The sequence below is a fragment of the Pezoporus occidentalis genome, unplaced genomic scaffold (genome assembly GCF_034315485.1).
Source record: "Pezoporus occidentalis ecotype Australia unplaced genomic scaffold, CSIRO_AGI_Poc_V1 ctg31, whole genome shotgun sequence".
Taxonomy (NCBI): Eukaryota; Metazoa; Chordata; class Aves; order Psittaciformes; family Psittacidae; genus Pezoporus; species Pezoporus occidentalis.
In genome coordinates, this window is record NW_026915052.1 from 2,291,728 (window position 1) to 2,313,759 (window position 22,032).

At 45.2% G+C, this 22,032-nt stretch overlaps 1 protein-coding gene across 9 annotated transcripts; it reads left to right on the forward strand.

Moving 5' to 3' along the window:
- Nucleotides 1-5,736: 5,736 nt before the first annotated feature.
- Nucleotides 5,737-21,202, forward strand: SLC25A47 (solute carrier family 25 member 47). 9 transcript variants are annotated; one of them, XM_062627971.1, is made up of 6 exons: nt 5,737-5,758; nt 17,995-18,038; nt 18,334-18,405; nt 18,663-18,681; nt 19,882-20,155; nt 20,903-21,202. In XM_062627971.1, exons 3-6 carry the CDS (start codon nt 18,362-18,364, stop codon nt 21,187-21,189), a joined length of 624 nt encoding a protein of 207 aa, XP_062483955.1. In that variant the 5' UTR covers nt 5,737-5,758; nt 17,995-18,038; nt 18,334-18,361; the 3' UTR covers nt 21,190-21,202. The 9 variants fall into 9 exon arrangements, with proteins under 9 accessions (XP_062483955.1, XP_062483953.1, XP_062483958.1 ...); XM_062627969.1 differs by lacking the exon at nt 5,737-5,758 and adding an exon at nt 11,694-12,016; XM_062627967.1 differs by lacking the exon at nt 5,737-5,758 and adding an exon at nt 11,695-12,008.
- The last annotated feature ends 830 nt before the right edge of the window (nt 21,203-22,032 follow it).

Consider the following 22,032-nt stretch of genomic DNA (forward strand, 5'->3'; position numbering starts at 1 on the left):
GCTGCTCTTGGACCATCATTACAATTAATAAGCAGATAAGATGAAAATGCAAAGCACACAATGAATTCCTGACCTTTCCCATACCTTCTTCCAACCCGACACTCATTTGGGGCCCTTCTCATCTCTAAACTCTGTCAAATCAAAAGAAGCCCCCAGGTGTCTCCAGGATGCTTTTGATTCTCTGATTCACATACCTGTCCTACCTGGGGACAAGCAGTTGGTGTTAGAGAGCAAGCAGGTAGGCTGGTCTTGCCCTTTGCCACAGCACAGAGGGCTTTGGGAGCTGCCCGCTCCTGTTGTACCACACACTGTTCTACCTCCTGACACATACCTTAGACATTGCTGAGCCCATACACTGGCAGCCAGTACTTGAAATAAGACAAGAAGCCCCAGACAGTCCTTTTCCTTTAAATATTTTCTCTAAGTAGAGGTGGAAGTGAATTTCTGGGAATCTTGTCTGCTCTGGCATCCATGAGAGGAACTACAATCATGTACACAGCTTTGCAGGTGAAAGTCCAGATGTTATGTACATCTGCCTTGCAGACAAACCTCGGAAGGATCAGTTTGGCCAAAGTGTTCCTGGCCAAAGTGGTTTTAATCTGTTATTAAATCCTCTGATCTCCCAAGCAATCTGCCTCAGAGAAATTACCTTCTCCCCCAGAAGTGTTTTGTAACTTTAATATTTGCCCACAATGGACAGGGAAAACATTTCCTCTCTCTTTGCAGGCATTTATTCGGTTATCTGAAGACAGTTTCAATATTAGTACTTTCTTCTCTGAATTATATTGATTATTATCTTTTGACCTCTGATTCTTCTAACCCCCTCTTCAGCTGATCTGGAGTTCCTTGAACTAATCCTTAAAGCCTTGCTGAGTGAGTACTGGGAGATTATCTTGGGTATTTGCAGACAAAAACTCTTTGTCATACATCTGAATATGAGATCAGATATTTGTAAGAATCATGACATAACATTTTGTTCGTTATGGGCAGCCTGTGATGCATGAAGCACCCCAGACCCTTTCCAGTAGATCAGCTTGTGCCACAGTGTTCCCTGTCTTGTACTTGCCATTCCTTCCTACATTCTAGCAGTCCATGCTAAATGGGTTTTTCCAGATTGTTTTTCCAGTTTGTCAAGATCATCTGAATTCTAATCTTACTGTTAATGTTTGTGCAGCCCCTCCCAGGTTGCTGCAATCTCCAAAGGCCTGCCTTATTCCTGCATGTTTGAGCTGTTCCTACTAAACTTTATTCAATGCTACGGAATGTTTTGCTCAATTATTCAATGCTATTGAACCCCACTGGAGGAGGCACGTACTTCAAAGGGGGAGGTGTGTGTGTATGTGCTTTGTATACTAGTGCAGAGAACATCAAGGGCTCCTGGGTATAAAGTTTGAGATATCAGGGGTCGATTCACTAAGAAATGAGCATGGCTTTAGCCCCACTGGGGAGTTTCCTTTTGATCACTTTTTCTTGCTTGGGGTTTTGGTTTTGGTTCAAGTTACACTTGTGAGGCAGTGTTGTATGAATGTATAGGAGTTTATTAAGAGGAGGGTGGAGGCAGTGAATCAATACATGTGCTTATATTTGTGCGTGGCTTCCATAGGAGCTTCGCAATAAAGGGAAGGAGGTCATATAGCTCTTATATTTTAGTGGTATTACTTAGGCTAGACAAGACATTTTGCTGTTGATCCAGGGCCCTATGTGTGCAGTAGAGACATACTTTTGGAGAGCAGAGCTAACCTGACACTCAAGAAAACCCATATTTAATGGTTCTACTCTACTCTCAGGCTGTTTTTTTAGATAGTTCAAAAGCTATGTCTAATCTTGCATCCAGTTTGTTGATGTGTGATGCCTCCAGCTGAAAGCATGACTCATCTGTTGGGAGCTCTTGTGCCCTTCAGGCTCCATAGATCCAGCTCACCTGTGACCACCCTTCTTTTTATTCTGCTAAGGCAATTGGCTGAGATGCATCTGCTAGAAAGCTGGAGTGAGGAGCTGTGCTTTTCCATCTTTGGGAGCACTTAGCTTCCCTGCTGGATAATGAAATGGGGGCTTATGAAATAGAGAAAGCAGAGAAGAAAGAGCTAATGGCAGCTTGGGACACGTATAGAGTCTACCAGCATATATGGCAGCTGCACTGCCACATGTCTGAGAGAAAAGGTTAAAGCTATAATTTAATGTTATCCTTCAAAGACCCCCTTCTCTTAGTCCTGTTGTCCTTCAGGTCTGAAAGTTAAGGTGGAAGAGGTTTTGCAGATGATGCTGGAGGGGTGAGATAACAGAGGTTTCCCTTCATTCTTGTGGCAAGAAGTGAGTCTGTTGGCTGTCTGTTGTTCTTGATGGCACCCAGGTCTGGGAAAAGGTGAGCCCTAACAAAAACCTGGGAAAGGGAGTTGGGAGTGTAGGAAGGGGAACAGAATAAGGGCAAAAGTAAAGAAGCAGCAGGGCAGAGTTAACACTGCAGGTAAATGAAACACAAAGTGCAAAAGCAGAGTGAAGAAGGAAAGGAACAGGAATGGGGAGCTGTGACAAACTCATAGAAATTCTGGTGGCAATGGCATACAATAAAATGCACATTGTTGACTCAGATGTTTCAAAATCTTTCTGTTTGCTTGTGAATTTGTCATCAACAACTGGTCGTGTCCCACTAGATGTGTCCCACTAGACATGTCCCAGTAGAACGTGGAGGGTCATGGACGTCTTGAGGTTCTCCCAGTTCTTCCCCACAGCTTCAGTGGGGCCTGGCCAGCTCTGGGATTACATGGCAGAATTTCCTTTCATATAGCCTTCTGCCCTCAGCCCTTTCTTTATCTTCTGCTGCATCATCACAACTTCAGTACTCACTATGTTATCAAGAAAAATGCATTGATTTCTCTTTTTATTTTGAGTGGGGACTGGATTTTGATCTTCCTAGCATCCTGAATCACTCTTCAAAGGCTCTTTGGGGCAGCAGTTCTCTCTATGCCCTATTTATGATGTGAATCTAGGCTGCATACATGCAGCTGTTTGAACGTTGCATTTACACTAGCAAACTGCTTGCAATGAAAACCTTGCATTTTCCAGAGACTGCAGGCCAGCATAACTGGGCTTGAAGATCAGCTAGTGCTTTACCAAATGGCTGACTTATCTACAGCAGTAAAAAATAAATCAAAATGGTGAATGAGAAAAATACTGGGACATAATAATAAGTGCATAAGAAAGAAGCTGAGCTGGGCTGGGTGGAAACAACCAGTGTCAGGAAAAGGATCTTCTCCAGGTGAATTCACTGGATACCTTTGTGTGGATTCAAGTCCATTTTCTTTGTTTTCCTAAACACAGTTGTATTCATTACCCCACTTGTACTCACTGCCCCACTCAATGTTATGTTGAGACAAGTCATTAGGATACCCCCAGATCCTCAGGATGCAGCTATGCTTGAAGACAGAGCAGCAAAGGTGTTACTCAAAGAGGATTAGATGCCTTATTATCTGTTAACTTTATGACCTTGGGTGGGTTTTCTCTGTTATTATTATCCCACTGACTTCAAAGGTATTGCCTTTCAAATGTTGAAACATCCAAGCCTCATCAAATCCCTTGTTAAGACTGGTGTTTCAAAGCATGATATGTAACTGATTCTTCTGTACAAAAGACAAGTGCTGCTGAAACAGAGGTGCCTTGCTTACAGATCTGCTGATGGGCAGGGGCTTTGTTATCCCCCCAGATGTCCTGGTCAGGATCCCAGGAAGTGAGACCCCTTCTGTTCCGAGGAGAGCCATGGCAGCTGAACAACTGCCTAAGCTGCTTATCTCAGGTGCTGAGCCTGCAAGAGGTGCTGCAGGAAGGGAGTGTCTTAGTATGGCTATAAATTTTAAAGTGCCCTGAAAAGTTTGCCGTAGCTCCAACTTTCCATGCTTTATCCTGATAAAGTGAAAACATTTTCATTACTGAGCACACATATCTTCTGAAAATCCTGACCCTTGCCATTTTAAGTGAAGTGGCCAAATTCTGACATGCATCTTCTGTTGTTTGTCTCAGCCTCTGCTCCATGTGATATCATGTGTATGGAGGAGCAATTTAGTTTGGGTTGAGATTTTAAATATACTGGTCTGCTGGTGAAGGCAAGAGGAAGGAGAATAACCTGCACTTAACAGTCAACAACAGGCAACCTGGTCTAGTAGAAGCCGTTGTCCTTGGCACGATCTTTAAGGTTCCTTCCAACCCAAACCATTCTTTGATGTATCATCACTCTGAGGAATAATTCATCCCTGTTCATAGTATGTTGTCTTGTGCTTTATTTGAAATACAAATCTATAACAGATGCCCTGGGTACTTCCCTGAGAAATAGACCAAAAATTCATAAAAAGCTGCCTACAAGCATTTAGTCCAAAGTCCTTTCCTTGGCATTATCTTTAATTTCAAAGATCATATATAATTCGAGTTCTGTTAACTAAACTGCTGAGTCTTTGCATTTTCTGTTGTGTTTTTTTTTAAGCATCCAGCAAATAGGCTGGAGAGAGCAGACCTGCGCAAACACAACCCTGTGCTGATCTTGGCTTCTCTTATCATAGCTCCCATCTTTATTCTCTGGCCTGTTCTAGTACTATGATGGCTTAGACATGACAATTGGTTTTTATGTATGTTTGGGGAAAGGAACCAAGTCCAAAGCACCTGAAGTATTATGAGGACTATGTCCTCTTATGTTCGCTGCAGGTGGAATTATTTTCTTTGCTGCTGGCCTTCCTTGGAGAAGACTAGAAAACTGCATGTGCATGCAGTCAGCGATACGGAGAGCAGGTCTCCAGCAGCACCCAAATGCTAAGCTACTTAGCAGACCAGTTTTAAGATGCCAGAGACCACAAAGAGGCATGCTGAGATAAGTGGGTGAGCACTGAGTCCAGTTGCTTGAATTAGTAACTATCTATCAGCTCAGCAACTTTATGCATCTCTCCCTCTTCACATTACTCAGTCACTCACCAAATGAACTTGTGACTGGTGACAGTGAGCAAAAACTACCATCGGGAAATAATTCAGAAAAGGAAGATAACAACTCAGTAGCTGGTATTTTTATGGTATTTTTCCAGTCCAAATTTACAGACAATACAGCCTAAGCCTCAGGCTGCTTCTAAGTAAAAATGTACACTTATGCCCATTTTATCCATAAGAAAACTGGTAAAACTGACTTGACCTAGGAAAAGAGGAGGCAGAGATGGGAGGACAGCCTCCTCTGCCTGCCTCCTGTCTTTGTTTTTAAGCCACCTTGTTCTTACAGGAACGTATCTGTGAAGCAAATTGTTTTTCACTGCCAACAGCTATACAAATATATCTTCAATACCATGTACTTCAAATCCTCTGGCACAGTTTATATCCACATGCAAAGTCAATGACTGGGGGAACAGGTCTCCAGCTGAATCTAAGTGCTAAGTAATTCAACAGCACAGACACAGAGTATGATGCACCAGTTGGTAATGAATGAGGAGAGACAGCAGAAATAAAAACAGGAATATGTTGTGAAGCAATGCCACTAAGGTTTATGTACAAACACATTTTTAATATCCTGTCCTGTCTTCAAGGCAGCTTCCTGCTGGGTCACATGTAGGCTTCCAGCTGTCATATGGAACATGTTGTTGCATTAGTCACACAGAAAAGCACCCACTTCTTAGAAACTGAATGAACAGGTTTAGCAGAATGACTAATGTGCCTTTGCAGAAACATCTCAACTACTCTGCCAGATGGGCGCTCATACGGCTCCTGAACTAACACCAGGGAAAAGACAAGAGTGGTAAGTGAGGCCGTGAGCTTCATATTTTACTTGGAGACTGGTACTGTTAGTACTGGTATCTGGGTATTCTTTGTTAATACTGAGGGTGTTCCTGAAAAGAGGAGAGGAACCTCAATTTTTCTCCATTGCGAGCCAATGAAAAAAGTCAGGTTAACATTGGAAGCACAGGATTGAAAACCTGCTGATGGAATGGGTCTTTATTTCCATTAGGACAGTGCACACTGCTGACAGAGATTTACAGCAGAGATCCCTGAATTAGTAATGATCACGCTAGCATAGGTATCAGCAGTTCTTTGCCCCCCAACAATATGGGCATCTCCTCTGGCATGAAACTTACTTTGTAGCAGAATTTCTAAGGGAGATGCTTTTGTTTTGCTTGAATGCATTAATTAACTCAGTGTAATTTCACTTGTTTTCCACTCCTGCAAGATAAAAAGTCTTGAATTGTTTTGTGTATATCCCCTCTTAACATAAGCTTATAATAATGCTGGTATTTAGAAAAAGTTCTCTCTTCCAAACTCATTGGTGCCAGGTTTGCCAGTTAAGTATACTTATAGCAATCTTTCCCATGTGATTTTAGCAGCTGATATCAAAGTCCTAACTAATAATGCTTTATAATTCTAGAGGTGAGTTTTCTCCCAAATTTCCAAGTAGCTCTGAGGTTACTAAAATAAATCAAATCAAATCAGCTACTTCCAAAGGGAAGAAAGACTGTCAGCTAGTCATAATGATGTAGCATCTCAGACATTTTTCACCAGTGTATAGCAGACATCTAAATGAGACATAGTTTGAGAATATTGAGAAAAAGATACAGACGCATAGCCTCTGGAGGGAGCACTGATATTGAACAGCATTATCAGTAGTTTTGGGGCTTGTCACTGTTCTTACCACAACAACTATGTTTTACTGCCTAATGGCTGAACTACCGCTACTGAAAAGGTTGAGAGTTGTACATTAATATCATAATAAAGAGTATATTATTGCTTGGTGGGGAGGAGGACGCCAGGAAGGTAAGTGCCTCCCTCTGCTCCTGGCCATCCAAGGTCATTGACTATGTATTCTGTTCATCAAAGTTCAGAAAATGCGCAAGAGGTCAGAAAAGAGGCTCAAAGTGCAATTGGTAAGTCAGTAGTTGTCCTGAAATCCCCTTGCTCCATCACAGCCAGGAATCATTCCAAAGTGCTAGCAATGTTGCCTGGCATAAAATACTTTCCCAGAGTTGACTACAGTGGTGCATGAACTGTCACATTTCCTCTTTCTTACTGTAAAGATCAGGATTTAGAGGGAAGATTTATATAACATTTTAAAAGAACCATGACAGCAATGCTATTTTTAATATATATATACATATAGATAGATAAATTCACATGGGTGTTCATGTAGGGTGGGTGCTAATCTTGCTACTTCTAACTTTTCACATGATTTGTTACCAAACAGAGACTTACGGCTTTCTAAGAAGTGCCTGAATCCTTGCAGTGACTTCATGACAGTAGACACACACCACTGTGCTGAGGAGATTAAGTACAGAGAGATTGAGTGACTTGCCCAAAGCCAGAAAATCTGTGTCATTTCTTAAATTACTGCAATCATCTTCAGCCCTCTTGGAAATGTATCATTTTCCCTTCCCTTGGAAATGCATGTAGAAACATTACAACCTTCTATCAGCTTTCCAGAAGTGAAATCACTGATCACTTATACCTGGCTAAAAGTGATGCAGCTGCCAATGCACAGAACGGGTTCCTCACCAGTTTTGTTTGTTTTGCTGTGAAATTCCCACTGCAAATGTTTGAGTCCTTGGAATTAATTGAATTTTCATTAGTACCTGAGGTAAAGGACAGTGAAGAGCTTCGGTTTGAAAATCCACGCTACAGCTACAGCCAGACGGTTCCACCCCCTTCCCACCCACCATCACGCAAGCCAAGCGCCAGGCTTTGCCAGCTCAGCACTGCTGGCGTCACTCCTTCCTGTTCCGCGATGTGAGAACAGCCCCGTGACGTAGCAGGGTAACGCTGTTTGAGCAGCCTTTTCAGTCAAGGATTTATGTATTATAAATATTTATGTATAATAAATAAACTGGAAGAGAGCTAATGGATACGCACGAGTGTGGTACCACATAGCACTGGGGCAATAGAAAATGCAGCACATTATGGCAGCAAATCATGGCAGCAAATCTGGTTTGACGACCTATCAGGTGGTTGCAGAGTCCCAAGAGGACAGGCTTCTCTCTTGCTTTGCAGGATGGGTGAAGTTGGAAATGTCCTGGGAGTGAGCTGTGGAAAGAGAGGGGTAAAGGGATGCCCCTGTTTTTTGTCTCACCTAGAAGACGTTATTCAGCACAATTACAAACCTAAAGTCTCCCTCTTCACGTTTCCTTTTGCTCCACATACTTTTATCAGTCCTTTAAACCTGCTGCTCCTGTAGCTGTGGAGCAGTTCTCTCTGCCTGGGTGGTCAGGCAGCTGCCTCCTCCTGTGAAGCAAATGGAATGCTTTATCCATCATGCACTGTGCATAATTAAGGCCTTCCTCACTTCTCTATGACTTAGTTTCATAATTTCTCAGAGATTGCTTTGTGTCGCAGATTGCTTTGTATCATATGTTTGTATTGCTTTCATCTGATAGCACCTTCCACACTCTGCTTTCTCAAAATCCCCTGTGAAATTCAGCCATTTTGAACAAATCACTCTTAAACAGTTTGGTACAGGAGGAAAGGATTTGTGAGGTCTTTTTGTGGAGTACTATCCCTTGTGGAGGCTCAAAGCATGTGTTTTGTGTGTTATTTCCCAGGGCAAGCTTTGAGAAGACCACCTGGGTTGGGACCAGGCACTTGTGTTCATCATAGAATCACAGAATGGTTTGGGTTGGAAAGGACCTTAAGATCATCAAGTTCCAAACCCCCTGCCACGGGCAGGGACACCCTGCATAGATGTGACAGCTTTTCTTTGCAAGGTGGACTAGCAGTGATCTCTCAGTCCTTGGACATTGCATCAAAGAGTGACAGGAATGACTCATATTTGAGTTGTCTTGAAGATATTCCTGATAATTCAGGATTTCTTTGGGCTGGGATTTTTGGGCTGTCTCTGTTGACCTGTGGCACTAGGGGGCTTGATTCTGGGAAGTGTTTCTAATGAGGCTGGTATCAGAGAGCTGGTATATCTCTGAAACCTGGAGAAGAGGGGGTGAAGGAGGAAGGTCCTTTAGCAAAGCATGAAGAACAGTGAGACCTCAAGGACTCCACACCTTTAGTAGGACTCCTGTCAAGGAAGGCTGCCTTGAGGATCTCTTTCTTTAGCAGGGAATCGGTCTGTACTGTTTGGGGCACGTCAGAGGGCAACAGCAAATGCAGTAACACAGGTTTCATTTATCAGACAGCTTTTCCCTCATGCCAGATTGCACCTTCTCTGTACTTGCTTGTGTGTGAACACTTCAACACTTGCATGGGGCTTCTTTTCCAGAAGGCTCTGCCCTCACCGCCATCACGTGGGAGCTAGGCTGGTCGGGTCAGATCAGGTCACACAAGTCCAAGTCCTAGCCAGACACCAGGAATAAAGACTGGAGACTACAGCAGTGGCCACTGTGTTTGCCTGAGGCTCATGTTACCCTGCTAAACCCTGTCAAGGCAAATGTCCCTGAAGTAGCTGTGTTATGAGCTGGCTGTCCCCAGCGACACCTTTATGGGACAAGGTGAAACATCTCAAGCCCCAAAATATTCTTCTTTCAAATGTCCACCTTGTGAGCAGCCTTTATTTACAGAGCAAATCCAGTCAAGTGGAAAATGGGACTTGTCCTGGTATACCTCAGTATCCAAAACCATTATCAGAAGGTTATCAAAATGCTTGAATTTGGAGTCATCTTTGTGCTACATAAAGCAAACTAGCATTTTGATAGAAGCAGTGTGAATGAAAGTTAAAATACTAAAAAGGGTTAATTTTCTGTTGCAAAGAGAAGGTTCTGGGCTGTGTTGCTTGGTTGTTTTACTATCTCAGAAGGTTTCTTGAGGAAGACCCCCTTTGAGCTGTTCAGCTCAGCTAAAGAAGGTAGACATTTTGCTTGGTCTTGTGACATTTCATGGGAAATACTGACACTCCAGTCAGACAGTGTGATGTGACATCCAGTCTCTATTTTCTTGCTGATATTGCACCAGTGCAATAAAGCAATCTTTTCTATGAAATACATACAAGAATCCTCCCCCCAACATGACACCCTGGCCGTGTGATGGGAGGGAACGCATGGTGACACCTTCATGTTGGAAACATAATGAATTTCTTCACTTTGCCTGGAAGTAGCTCCCAGAAAAGCCATATTAAACAGTGGTGTCTAAACAGTGATCCGAAGGCAGCAGTGGCTGCTGCGGTGTGGGCTGGCACAGCTCGGCAGGTTCCCCAATCCCTGCAGGAACCAGGAGGCTGAAGGCTCCCGCGCAGCCCCTCCACAGGGGAGTTGTGCTCTTGTCCCCAAGTGTCACTGACACAGCAGGTGCCACAGCCGGTCCTGCTGCTGGAAGGGGCCTGCAAGGACAGCAGCTGGGAATGGATGGTTGGAGAAGCGGAAATGTCACCTTTCCCTGCACTTGGCATGTGCGCGCTGTTGATGAACCATTAAAAACTGCCCTGGGGTCACCAGGTGTAACAAGGAAGGGCTACTGAGTAACCCAGTGTGTTTTAGCAGACAGATTGCTACCTCTCTAGATAATATTTTACTTCTGGTTTGACATTTTTTTCTGTCTTTGCATGATGTTACACTGGAATAAGCTGTTCTCTCATGCACAGAAAATGTTCAGGGAAGGACATGTAAGAAATCATGGGAAACAAGCTTTTAAAATCCTTTAATTTTCAGTTCCCAGAAACTCTGAGGCCTCGCAGTGAGCTGTGCTGTAAGTCATTGACACATCAGCCTATCTAAAATAGGTACCTCACTGAGAAATAGGCTCTTGTGAAATGCGCAGGAGAGCACTGTGGACCAAAGTCCTCAGCTCCTCTCTGCAGCCAACCTGGGGGGCGATTAGCTGTGAAATTTTCTTTTCCCTTTGCTGCCAGTGAGCCTTGGCTCTGGCCCATGGAAACCTGTTCAAGAGGAGTACAATTCAGGTCACAACTTGGCAAGCCCCTCACTGCGTTAGGACTTTGGTTTCCAGGTTCACTGGGGGTAAAACTTCACCTCTCCCATGTAGATGTGGCAGCCCTCTGGTATGTGGCTGTTGTGCAAAAATAGGCAATATGGCATTATCTTGAGCTCTTTACTAGCAGGTCTCTCTCTGTGCTTCTCTCTTTCCCCTGCTGAGAACACTGCCCTGTGCTGGGTATAAATTAGGAAGAAAAAAATAGGTCCTGGACCAGACCCCTGGCAAAATCCACCTCCCATCTCCCCTGTGGGATAAAACAGTGGAGTATGGGCAGCAGTAATTGCGATTCCTGCTCCACCACTAAACTCAGCAAGGAACTGACACTGGAAAGGAGATTGGGAGACTGAGTAAGAAGTGAAGAAGCAAAGCTCCTTCCAGGGTCTGGGAAAACTGGAACTACCCTGCAGTCTGAAAGGGAAACAAGCACATTGTATATGGTTGGATTAATTTCTGGGCTTCACCACATGTATACACAATGAGCAGGTAATAATTCATTGGGGAACTGGGTAGAGATTTAGGGTCAGCTCTGTGGGTTAGAAAACCCAAAGAAAAATCCGTAGAAAGGGCACAAAGAATTTTCCTTGATAGGAGTCTGCTCCATCTGAAGGAGGAGGGGTGGGATGGGATGGGGGAAGTGTCCCATATCCAGCCACAGATGCCACTTCTCCACAGCACAGGGCAAGAGTGACTTCTGGCAAACAAGCATGCAAACCTGTCTTCTAGGGTTAATAAGTACAATGGGGAACGGTCCCTTCACATCCAGCTTTATCCTGCAAGGCACCACCCCTCGTGATTTTCCAAGCAGAAGGGCACTGGGAACAGCGGCTCTGGCACAGCGTTGCAGGGCTTCACAGGATTACTTATTCACTGTGCCTGGAACAGCTCCAGGCTTCCCCTCTCTGCCTCCAATGTGCAAATTCATCAGATATCCACAAGGCTCACAATCCCTAGAGGCAAGAGAAGAGAGTAGGAAAGGGATTCATATTCCAAATCACTCTCTCCGAAGGATCTGCGGGTCTCTGGAAAGGCTGAACTAGTATCCTCCTTTCTTCTACCTCCCTAACGCTTAATCGGGGTAATTAAGGCAGCAGAGTCAGTCTGGATGGATTTCATTGCCGGGGCCATTGGAGGTAAATACATAAGTAGTGCTTGTGGATGAAAGCAGATTGCTGTGTTTCCTTCTTGTCCAGCTAATGGGCAGGTCTCATTGCAGAGCTGAGAGTCTTTCAGTGGGGGCTTGTTAAAAGTGCATTCTTTACTAAATGGAAAATGTCATCCGAGCAGGTTCACGGCGCCACTGGAGAGGCAGTGCTGCAATTTGGTCAGCTGAGGTCATCACCCTGCAGTCTCCTCCAGTGTAACTGCAGTGGGGCAGAGCAAAACTCTGTTTGGAAGAGACAAAGTGGAACGTGTTGTGTGCAGATACAGATGGGCTAGTACTGCCTGGAGGGCAAAACCTCATGTGTCTGATGCCTGGGGGTGCTGGTAGGCTGCTGGGGTCGTGGCTCTGGAGGACTGAGGATGGGAATTGTGGGACAGTAGGGAGGATGCATGGCTTTGTTGCAGTGAAGAAGGTCTGAATGAATGACCTTTGCATTATCTTGGGTTAAGATGTATTTCAGTTGTGATGGTAGTGTCAGTGCAGGCATGCTGCAGAGCAGGCTTTGATCTGGGAGAAAGGAGGTTAGTTGTAAATAAAAAAAGTAAAAGGAGAAAAGTGTTATTTAATTCCAGCCATTTTCAGAGGACATGCTGCTCACACCCAGCTCTGCTTTAAACAACAAAATAAAGCCACTGGTTTAATTGCTTTTTGAAATCTTGTCAGATTAGTGGAGTATCAAATACCAACACAAGAGCCTTGGCATTGCTGCCAGAAAGGCCAGGTAAACCTGAGACACCGAGTCCAAGCCTGGATATCTGATCTCACTGAGCTCGGCTGGAATTTGGCAGTTTCCCTCACCAGGAACAGCAGCCTGTGGTCCTGGTGCAGATGTGCGTTTCCTGGAAAGCATGCCGATGATTTTTACCCTGCAGCCCCTTACTGCTCATCACCCAAAATGTGCAAGCAGGTCAAGGTCTGGTGTCTCAGCAGCATCCAGCCCTGGAGGTGCCTGTTGCTTGGGCTGTTGGCTTTCCTGGGGTACTGGGGGACCCTGCTTGGCAACAGCCTTTCATGGGAGAGGGGGATACAATTAGCCCCTCCATGACAGCCTCCCTTTCTCCTCCTCTTTCCTTACTGACTTCCCAGTGGAGATGGGAGCCCTGTGCTGGGGCTGGCAACTGCATGTCCATCCTGTAGGGATCCACCAAAACTCCTCTGAGACTTCATGTTAATGGTAGGGCATTGACAACTGCATTTGCTGTTTGGACTCCTTTGCTTTTGTGGGCATAGTTGGAGCTGGGTCACTTAAGGATAATCTTGTTTTGCAAGAGAATTTGGAAAGCTGAAAACACAGTTTCAAAGTGACTGCTCACCTGCATTCTGTCCCCACTTCTATGCAAAGCCATGGTTTGTGTGGTGCCCCCCATCCTGGCACCAGCATCATGTGCTACCCAGCCATGTAGCAAGCATCTCCCATGGGTGCCCTGGAAACAGGTTCAGCCTGGGAGGATGCAAGCTGGGGAGCTCCAGTGAGGACCAGAAATGTCTGCATGTTTTAAGGCACTTTACTGATCTCAGGGTGTCAGAGAGAAAGATTTTCTATCCTGTCATTTGTGTCCAGCTCATGGCTTTTCTAAGAGGGTTAATGCAACTTTCCTCTGGCAGACAGAGGTGTTTTCTGGCATACTTATCCCTGCTGGGAGCTTGCACATAAACATGTGTGAGGTACCTGTGCAGGGCTTTAGGGCCATGGTCCCTACCCCACCATGGGACAGCTTCCTGGGGTGGGACAGCTTTCCTGCAAGAACTGGGATGTTTTTGGTGCTGATCTTATTTCATGGCTTATGTCAGAGCTGAAGCAGTTTTCATGTTCCTATAAGGGCTACAAACCCAGCTGAAGTGCATCAAACAACTCAAGAGGCAACACAGATAATAACAGAGTTTCTGTTTAGTAAATTACATTCTTGTGACCTTGACCTATTTTCAGAGTGTTTTAGAGAAAGTGTGACTTAAGCACCTCTGATAAATGGCTGAGATGCTGCTTGTTTTAATCCCATGTAACTATCCAGCCTGGCTCAGGCACGTGCACAAATATAGCATCTCCTCCACAGAGCTATTGCTTCTGTGGCCATGGGATAACCTCAGCATCTTCAGCCCAGGAAACAATGATCTACTGTGACTCCAGATGGAAAAAAAAACCATGAAAGGAACATGCTTAATGACTGTGGAAACTTTCAATAACAACCAAATGAGGCTGCATGTTGGAGAAAGCAGCTAATCTGTAAGGATGTCTTCCTTGGCCAATAAAGCTGAACAGGAGATTGGACTAGAAGCCTCAAGAGATCCCTTCCAACTCAATTTTTCTTATGATCTCATGTATTTTCTAGCCCTGCTGTAGCAGCAGCCTGAGCCATGACAGGTGATGGATATTGATGATTAGGGCTATTTATGACTAGGATATGACTTGACCCTTATGCCAGGTGTAAAGAATTGGGAAGGGGAAACTGAGGTTTACCCAATGGTTTTAGGGCAGCAGGGTCTGTAGCATGCCCAGGCTTCTCCACATCCTGCTGCAGGGTTACATACCCAGTCACATGCAGTTCAAGGATAGATAAAGTAGTCCACTTATGGAGGGAACATGCTGTCTTGTCCATGCAACTAAAGCAGCTCCTGCTGGACACTGCCAGGGTCACATTACTGGGTGGAGTTCAGCTTGCTTAGGTTATGGGGCACTTCTTATGTTCCCAGCTCTTCACAGAACTTTGGAAGCTGTTGTCTACCCATCCAGCATGTGGACCATTACCCCTGCTTCTCTGTGGGTCTCTCAGCCAGGGGGCTGCCAACAGCTGGGAACTGTGGCAGCCTGCTGGGCTGCTGCTTCCTTTCTGCTGATTGCCATTGTGGTGGTCACCATGCCAGGATACCCTTCTTTTTTGAATTGCCTTGTTGAAGCCACCTGATTCATGAAGAGACTGTGAATAGCTGAGTTTTGTACCTGCGCTCTGTGTGTGTAGGGGATGCCGCAACCTCTGCGCAATACCTGAGAACATCTCAGATAAAGTAGGCATAAAAAATATCTCACTAATCCCCAGAATGATCATTCACCTGATCTTGATAGTTATTTTTGTCACAGCTTGTGCGGCATTACTCAGCCGGACTCCCACAGGAACCCTCCCCAATATGCATGCTATACATTGCTGGTCTTACTTGATTCTGCTGTGCAAACGGGGTGTGTGTGGGTCATGCTGTCTTCATCCTGGGCTATTTATACTGTGTGACATTGTGCAGAGCCCTTCCTTGGCCTTTGATGGACTTGGCTGAGCTCCTCAGCTCTGACAAGTTAACTGCTGAGTGCTTTGGCTCTTACGGAGTTTGGTTCATGGCAGGCTGTGGTTGTTTAGAGGTTTGGGGGGCTCACATCTCCACTTTGGTGGCAGCAGTGAAAAACTTATCTTTATGGCCTCCTCTCAAGAGGATTTTGATCGTTGCTGGAACCAATCTGCATGGAAGCCCTTAGGACTGAGAAGAAGCAGGAAACAGCCTGGTTTAGGGCAAACCTGCCTTGTTTTGTCTATGTTGCTGTTGTCTCTGCAACTTAATGTGTAAACTGGGCAATTTCTGCAGAAGGGAGGACACTTAGTATCGTAGAATCATAAAACAATTAGGGTTGGAAAAGACCTTAAGATCATCCAGTTCCAAACCTCTTCCATGGGCAGGGACACCTCACACTAAACCATGTCACCCAAGGCTCTGTCCAACCTGGCCTTAAACACTGCCAGGGATGGAGCATCCACAACTTTTTGTCAAAGGCTGATCCAATCAGCCCTGGCTCCTGATGCTCATGAGCCAAGGCTCTTGAGCCTGTGGGTCAAGCCAGTGTTGATCTGTGAGAGGCTCACAGTGACCCTGTGTAGCTAGTGTCTGGTCAGCTCATGGCCACTGCCTCTAAGGTTGAGGAAGGCTGAAGCTGATGCAATGCCAAATCCTTCTGTCTGGGACAGGGTGCTTGGGCCAGGACACTGCACCTCTGAGGTCAGGGCTGTCACACTGAAAGTGGCTTATGTGCTGCTCTTCTCTGGCTGGCAGGGTCCATGTTTGCAGGCTGTCTCTGCCCGATGACAGGGAATCCCGGACGGTGCAGGTGGCCCTGGGTGACTTTGTGCGTTGTCACTCTCTGCTCGGATTAGAAGCACTGCTCCTTCCAGCCATATTATTCTGCTGGTATATTCCCCCTCACTATCTCTCTTCCAGCCTGATCTCATTTTAGTTTTGGAATACAGAAGGTGGACCCATTTTTCATCTTCATTGCTGTTTATCTGGTGGCAGATTTGATAGAGATTTTTGAAGAATAAACCTCATTTTTCTGCAAGCAAGATACTGTTGGTTGTTTTCTCCTGAGTAACACACCTGGGGATCGTCTCTCGGTGACTCACACCAGCAACTGCTGATTTTTTTCCAAAACAAAGTAGAGCATTCCAGAGCTCCCAAGCTGCCGTGTAACCACACATGAACATGCCCTGTGAAATACTTGGGGCTACTAATACTTTTCAGTATCTTGGGTTTTGTGTTTTTGTTTTTAAAGAAGGACTCAATCAGAAGTAGTTTCCAACCTGTGAGCCACCATATGTGTACTGTATCTTTGACTGCCTGGGTCCCCATAGGGCTTATCCAGCACTTTTATGAACTGATCTCTAAGTAACTCATATGGATGTAGCTCTGTCATCCCCCAGCCTGATTTCCTCTCAGATGACTTTGTGGTTTATATACTAGGAGGAAGTTAGCTGGTCAGTCCCTTCATCATCTGTTGATGTACAATACAACAATAGATACGAGATGCATTTAAACCAGAGCTGGGAAATGCAGTGATGTAAGGGCAGGAATGGGTGATCTCTTTGTTACTGTGACCAAGAGAAGTCCACATTGGAGCTCTTTTACTCTCCTTATCTGCCATTAAGGCAGTAACTTTGTCTCATGGGATTAACATGTTTCCAACTCCAGTGGCTATTTTAAGGTCTCAAAAGAAGACCAGGTGTCGATAGAGGATTGACCCCCTCATATGCCAGACATGCCATCAGTGCTGCAGGTGGGGATTCATCAGGTGTGCAGGCCATGCAACCTTTTGCACACGCAGCACTGATGCCTCACTGCACCTTAATCCTTCTGATCCCTGAGCAGCGGAGGGCAGGGGGCACCACAGACCAGCACCACTGGTTGTCACACCAGCCTGCCAGGGCTCCAGCAGCCTTTGCTTTTGCTCCTTGTTCTGCTTTCTGAAGCAGTGGTATGTACAAGAGATGAGATGTGCTCCAGAGGCTTAGTCCAGCATGGTGCCATGGACCCTAGTACCCAGTGAATTCCTCACCCAAGGTGCTAGATGTGCTTTGTAAACTTGAGCCAGGGCACATCCAGTCCCTGGCATGCAGGAGGCAGCAGGAATACCTCTTCTGACCTCCAGACAGATTGCTCAGAACCTGTAATGTGTGAGGGTCATCCCTCTATTATAGATGTCCTTGTGAGAGCTGCTTTTATTCTCTAACATTTCCAAGTTAATCATGGAGAACCAAAATTGCTCCAGAGACCCTCTTGTGTGGGTGGGCACTCTGCACCTCACATGAGGATGCCTGGTCATAGTCCAAAGATGCGTTACTCCCTAAGCTGAGAGAGGGAACAAAACCAGTCCAATATACAAGTAATCCCTTCAACCTTCCTTCAGAGGTGCTATCAGTGTTTCTCCCAGTCCCAGCTTTCACTGTGGTGTTATTCCTCCTGATAAGTTTCCCATGACGCTCGGATTCCTCCTCTGAGCCTTGGTCATGCAGAGAAATCTGTGCATTCTGCTCTGTCATTCTTGGCCCAGACGTGAGCGCTGGAGCTCGGGAGAGGTCTGGTGCCAAGCACGGCGTGGCTCCGAGGCTGCATTTTTCTGTCATTCCCCTAATGCCTTTCTCTGACAAGGGAAAACAGTCTGTTGTGCCATGTGCTGTTAACCATCTCCTATACGCTCTCTGTTTCAGGTGGTCTAAGCACAGCAGTGGGTTACCCGCTGGACACAGTGAAGGTACTTGTTAGAGCTTTATTTCTTGACTACAGATTGAAAACAAACAGGCCCTTTGGCTTTCCCCCTCGTTTTTTTAAAAAAAAAACACTATTCCCATGACAATGCTTTCATTTTCGTTATGTCGACATTTCACTTTATTTGGTTGTGCTGTTTTTCTCTTAAAGAATTAAAGAAGTCAATTGTTTGGTGATGCTATTTTATGGTTAATTGGCTGGTTTGTTGCTATGGCATTTGTTGATTATATTTTTTTTTTCAGTCTGATATCTGCATTTTAAATTTGCTCCTGTATTTCTAGGTCAGAATTCAGACTGAGAGGCGTTACAATGGAATTTGGCACTGTGTTCAGGAAACATACAGGACAGAAAAAGTAAGTACCTCCCATCAGAATTTCTGATAGCAGTTATGGATCCTTGTTTGAGATAAACAGAGCTGCCTCTGCCAGCTTGGGAAGGATGGGCAGCAGTTGCATACAGTCATTTTTTGGGAGAAGGGTCAGGATGAAACTTAGCTTTGCCAATGATCTGTAAGATGCGAGTAAGTTTTGGCTCAGCTATGTGTGGCCAGTAGGTGCTTTCCCATGCCATTCCCTCTTAAAAGTGTTTTTTTTCCTCTGTTTCCAACTAGGTTTGGGGATTTTACAAAGGTATGTCTGCCTCAGTCCTCACGGTATCAGTGATCTCTTCTGTTTCATTTGGCATGTACAAAAACTTCCTTTGTGGCATCTGCAAGCTGCGATACGGGGCTGCAGATGTGAAGCCATCCAAGCTGGATGTTTTTCTTGCCAGAGGTGCTGCTGGTGCTGTCCGGGTAGGTAAACAGCTGGAAGGGAAAGCACAAGAAGAGATCTTGTTAGCAGACACAGGAGGCTGGAAAAGCAGTGAATGTTTGCTGTCCAGGAGGCTTTGTTTTCACACGGGGGTCATGCTCTGCCCCTTCTCTGGTCAGCCCTGTGGCATGGCTGATTCCTGCTGTGCAGCTCATGCTGGATTTGGTTTAGAGTGCCAAAACACTTAAGAGCATGTTGCTAAGAATGACATCGGCCTTGGCAGCACAGACAAGGAAGTAAAAACAGCCTGGGCAGCAAACTTTCAAAGTGACTCTGATGGTGTGTTTGTATGCAAGACTTAACTCAGTGTGTTACAGCACAAGCCCAGTACAGTGTTGCTGTAGAAATAGGTGGTACATAAACTCTGCCTTGTCAGGACTCAAAACTCAGCAAGGCATCACTGAGAACTGATGCTGCCTGGCAAATGTGCATGATACCAGGATAGGGAGGTGAGGCTGAATCCAGGAACAGTTTCCCATAAGCAGATGGATTTCTGTGAGCATCTGCAGGTGCTATGAATGCAGCAGAGCTCACCCCAGTGACCCAACGGCATGCTGGGCAGAGATGCATATCCAGTCACAGGCAATCCTCTTACAGAACAGTCCAGATGGTCAGGTTTCTAGATGTTTCCTAGCAGGCAGTGACTCTACTTTACACGGGCTGATTTTTTTAGTCTTTATGGCCTTGGTTCCAAATATAGATACAAGAGCCCTGATGTATGCTACCCCATAGCTGAGGACATCCCCTTTTCATGCCCATGTGGTTTAACAAGTTGTTACAGGTATACGATACCTTCTGTTGATTTCTGCCTTGCCTTCCACTCAGCATGGTGCAGCTCAGACATGTGTCCTGCTGCTGCTGGCTGAGATTTAGGACAAACAGAGGGAAGGAGGCTGGAACTCCCTGGCTTCAGAGAATATTATTGCCTGAAAAGGTGGGAGACAAGCAATTTGCAGGAGGGGGATCAAACCACTGTTTAAATGTGAAGGGTTAAAATACCATCTTCTGATGTTCCAGGTTCTGTTTATGGCTCCTAGTGAAGTGGCCAAAGTTCGCATGCAGACTCAGAGGAACCCACATCCTTCCATCACATCTCCCCAACCTGTTTCCAAACCAAAGTACCAAGGGTCTCTGCACTGTCTGAAGGTGATTGCCAAGCAGGAAGGTTTTGGGGGTCTGTACAAGGGCTGTTCTGCATTACTCTGCAGGGATTGCTTTTCTTCTGCAATATATTTCCTCACCTATTCTGCTCTATGTGACTGGCTCACACCAGCTGGGAAAAATAAACCAGGTAGGCACCAGAAAGCATCTGGCATTACCTGCAAAAGTGGCTTATTTAGTACCACACTAAGAGGGAAATCAGGCTCTCAGCAAAAAATCAGCCAGTGTCTATAAAATCTCACCCAGATGTGGTCTGTTTGCTTCTTGGTGCTACAGGGCCATTTTGCTGGCATGACCTTGCCCCTCAGCAGCTACTCCTCTCCATACAGGAGGGGTATTTATGGCATGCTCTGGTGCCTAGTATGTGGGTATGAAATCATCTTAATGCAGAAATAGGACATAACTAGAAATGAAACATGGTCAAACCTCCCAGGAGTCATCATGGAGCACAGGTCAGGATCAGTCCAGAAGTCCAGGGGCAGAATTAAAGACACTTCAGTTTCATGGTTGTGATTTGGCCCTGAAAAAAACCCTATCCACTTTGAGAAAATATCAAATAGGTGACAATTCTCTCTAAGAATTTTAAGAATCAGTAGATCCAGCTGAAGAGAGTGTGATCAGCTCTCAGGCTGCATCACATCTAATTTGTGCAGTGTTAAAAGCATCATGTAGGCACAAGCAAGCTGTGCAAACCACAGCAAAAATGCTGTGAAATCAAGAGGCACATGGTTTGTGTGAGATCACTGGAACTGGAAGAGCTGGACAAAAAAACTGCTAAAAACCATTGAAGTTAACATTAGTTGACAAACCTGAGATGGTTGTGGCCATATGAGTGCAAGGCTGGGAGTTAACTGCTCCTCCCTTCTCTCTCCTGCAGATTTCCTCGTTGTGCTGCTTTCTGGTGGTTTTGCTGGAGTCCTGGCCTGGGGATTTGCTACTCCCATGGATGTCATCAAATCACGGATGCAAACAGATGAATCGGACCAGCACAAGTACAAAGGCCTTGTCCACTGCATTAGGGAAAGTGTGAGAAAGGAGGGTGCAAAAGTACTCTTCAAAGGACTGGGTTTAAACTGCATTCGTGCCTTTCCTGTGAACATGGTGGTGTTTGTAACGTATGAAGCTGTACTGAGATGTACAGATTATTATTTAAACAAAAAATAGCTTGTTACACTCTGTTCTGAGGTGTGTTTTATTTAGATTGTTTTTTTTTGTAACATGACATCCACAAACAGCTGCTGAATGTTGTCTCCTTTCATGGGCAGCATAAGAAGCATGGGCATTTCAGCACAAAGCTAGATGACCGACACCTTTGTCCTATTCTTATAGGATTACAAACTCACCAGGGAGTCTTGGACTTACAGACAACCTCCCTTTTATCTTGTTAATGTATTTAGACTGTATCCACTGCTTAGGCCCTTGAAACATTTGCAAATATTGATGTTCTAAAAGGCTGCTAGTCTGATTAGAGATTTTGGTAAAGGATTAATTTTGTTTTCTACTGGCACAGAAATAGATCCTCACAACCAAGGCAAGGGTTGGGGGCAGTCTGTGTAAGATTCAATACTCTCCAGCGTGTGCTCTTCACATATAATGCCCATATCACATTCACTGAGTAACCTGCATATTTGTGCTTCAGGCTGCAACTTTTCTTTCACAGCTATAATTCTCCCAAAGTACTCTACAATTATACCCCTTTGGTGGCAGCTGAAACATGACTCTCCTTGCTTTTTCCTGACATTATTTAATGAGTGGCAGACACGTCCTGTTTACATAATTGTACTAATGGCCTCACTGAAAGTGAAGCCAGGCACGGTTTCCCATAAGCCATGTGATTTCTCCTTGTACAAACCCGAGCCCTACAGCATTAGTAACCCTACAGGCTGATGGTACTGCAGCTCTCAAGAGCTTGGCACAGCTTTGGAGACAATCTGTTCTGATCCTGGGTAGGAAGAGATGCAAAAGCTCCTTGCTTCTCAAAGGAAGGCTGCCATAAAATCTCCACAC

What these genes read in the sequence shown, in the direction of transcription:
- SLC25A47 (XM_062627965.1), top strand. Translation starts at nt 11,981, where the DNA reads ATGGATTTCATTGCCGGGGCCATTGGAG. An exon ending in AAACATACAGGACAGAAAAA is followed by an intron (nt 18,406 to 18,662) that starts GTAAGTACCTCC and finishes GTTTCCAACTAG; the next exon opens with GTTTGGGGATTTTACAAAGG. An exon ending in AGCTGGGAAAAATAAACCAG is followed by an intron (nt 20,156 to 20,902) that starts GTAGGCACCAGA and finishes TCTCTCCTGCAG; the next exon opens with ATTTCCTCGTTGTGCTGCTT.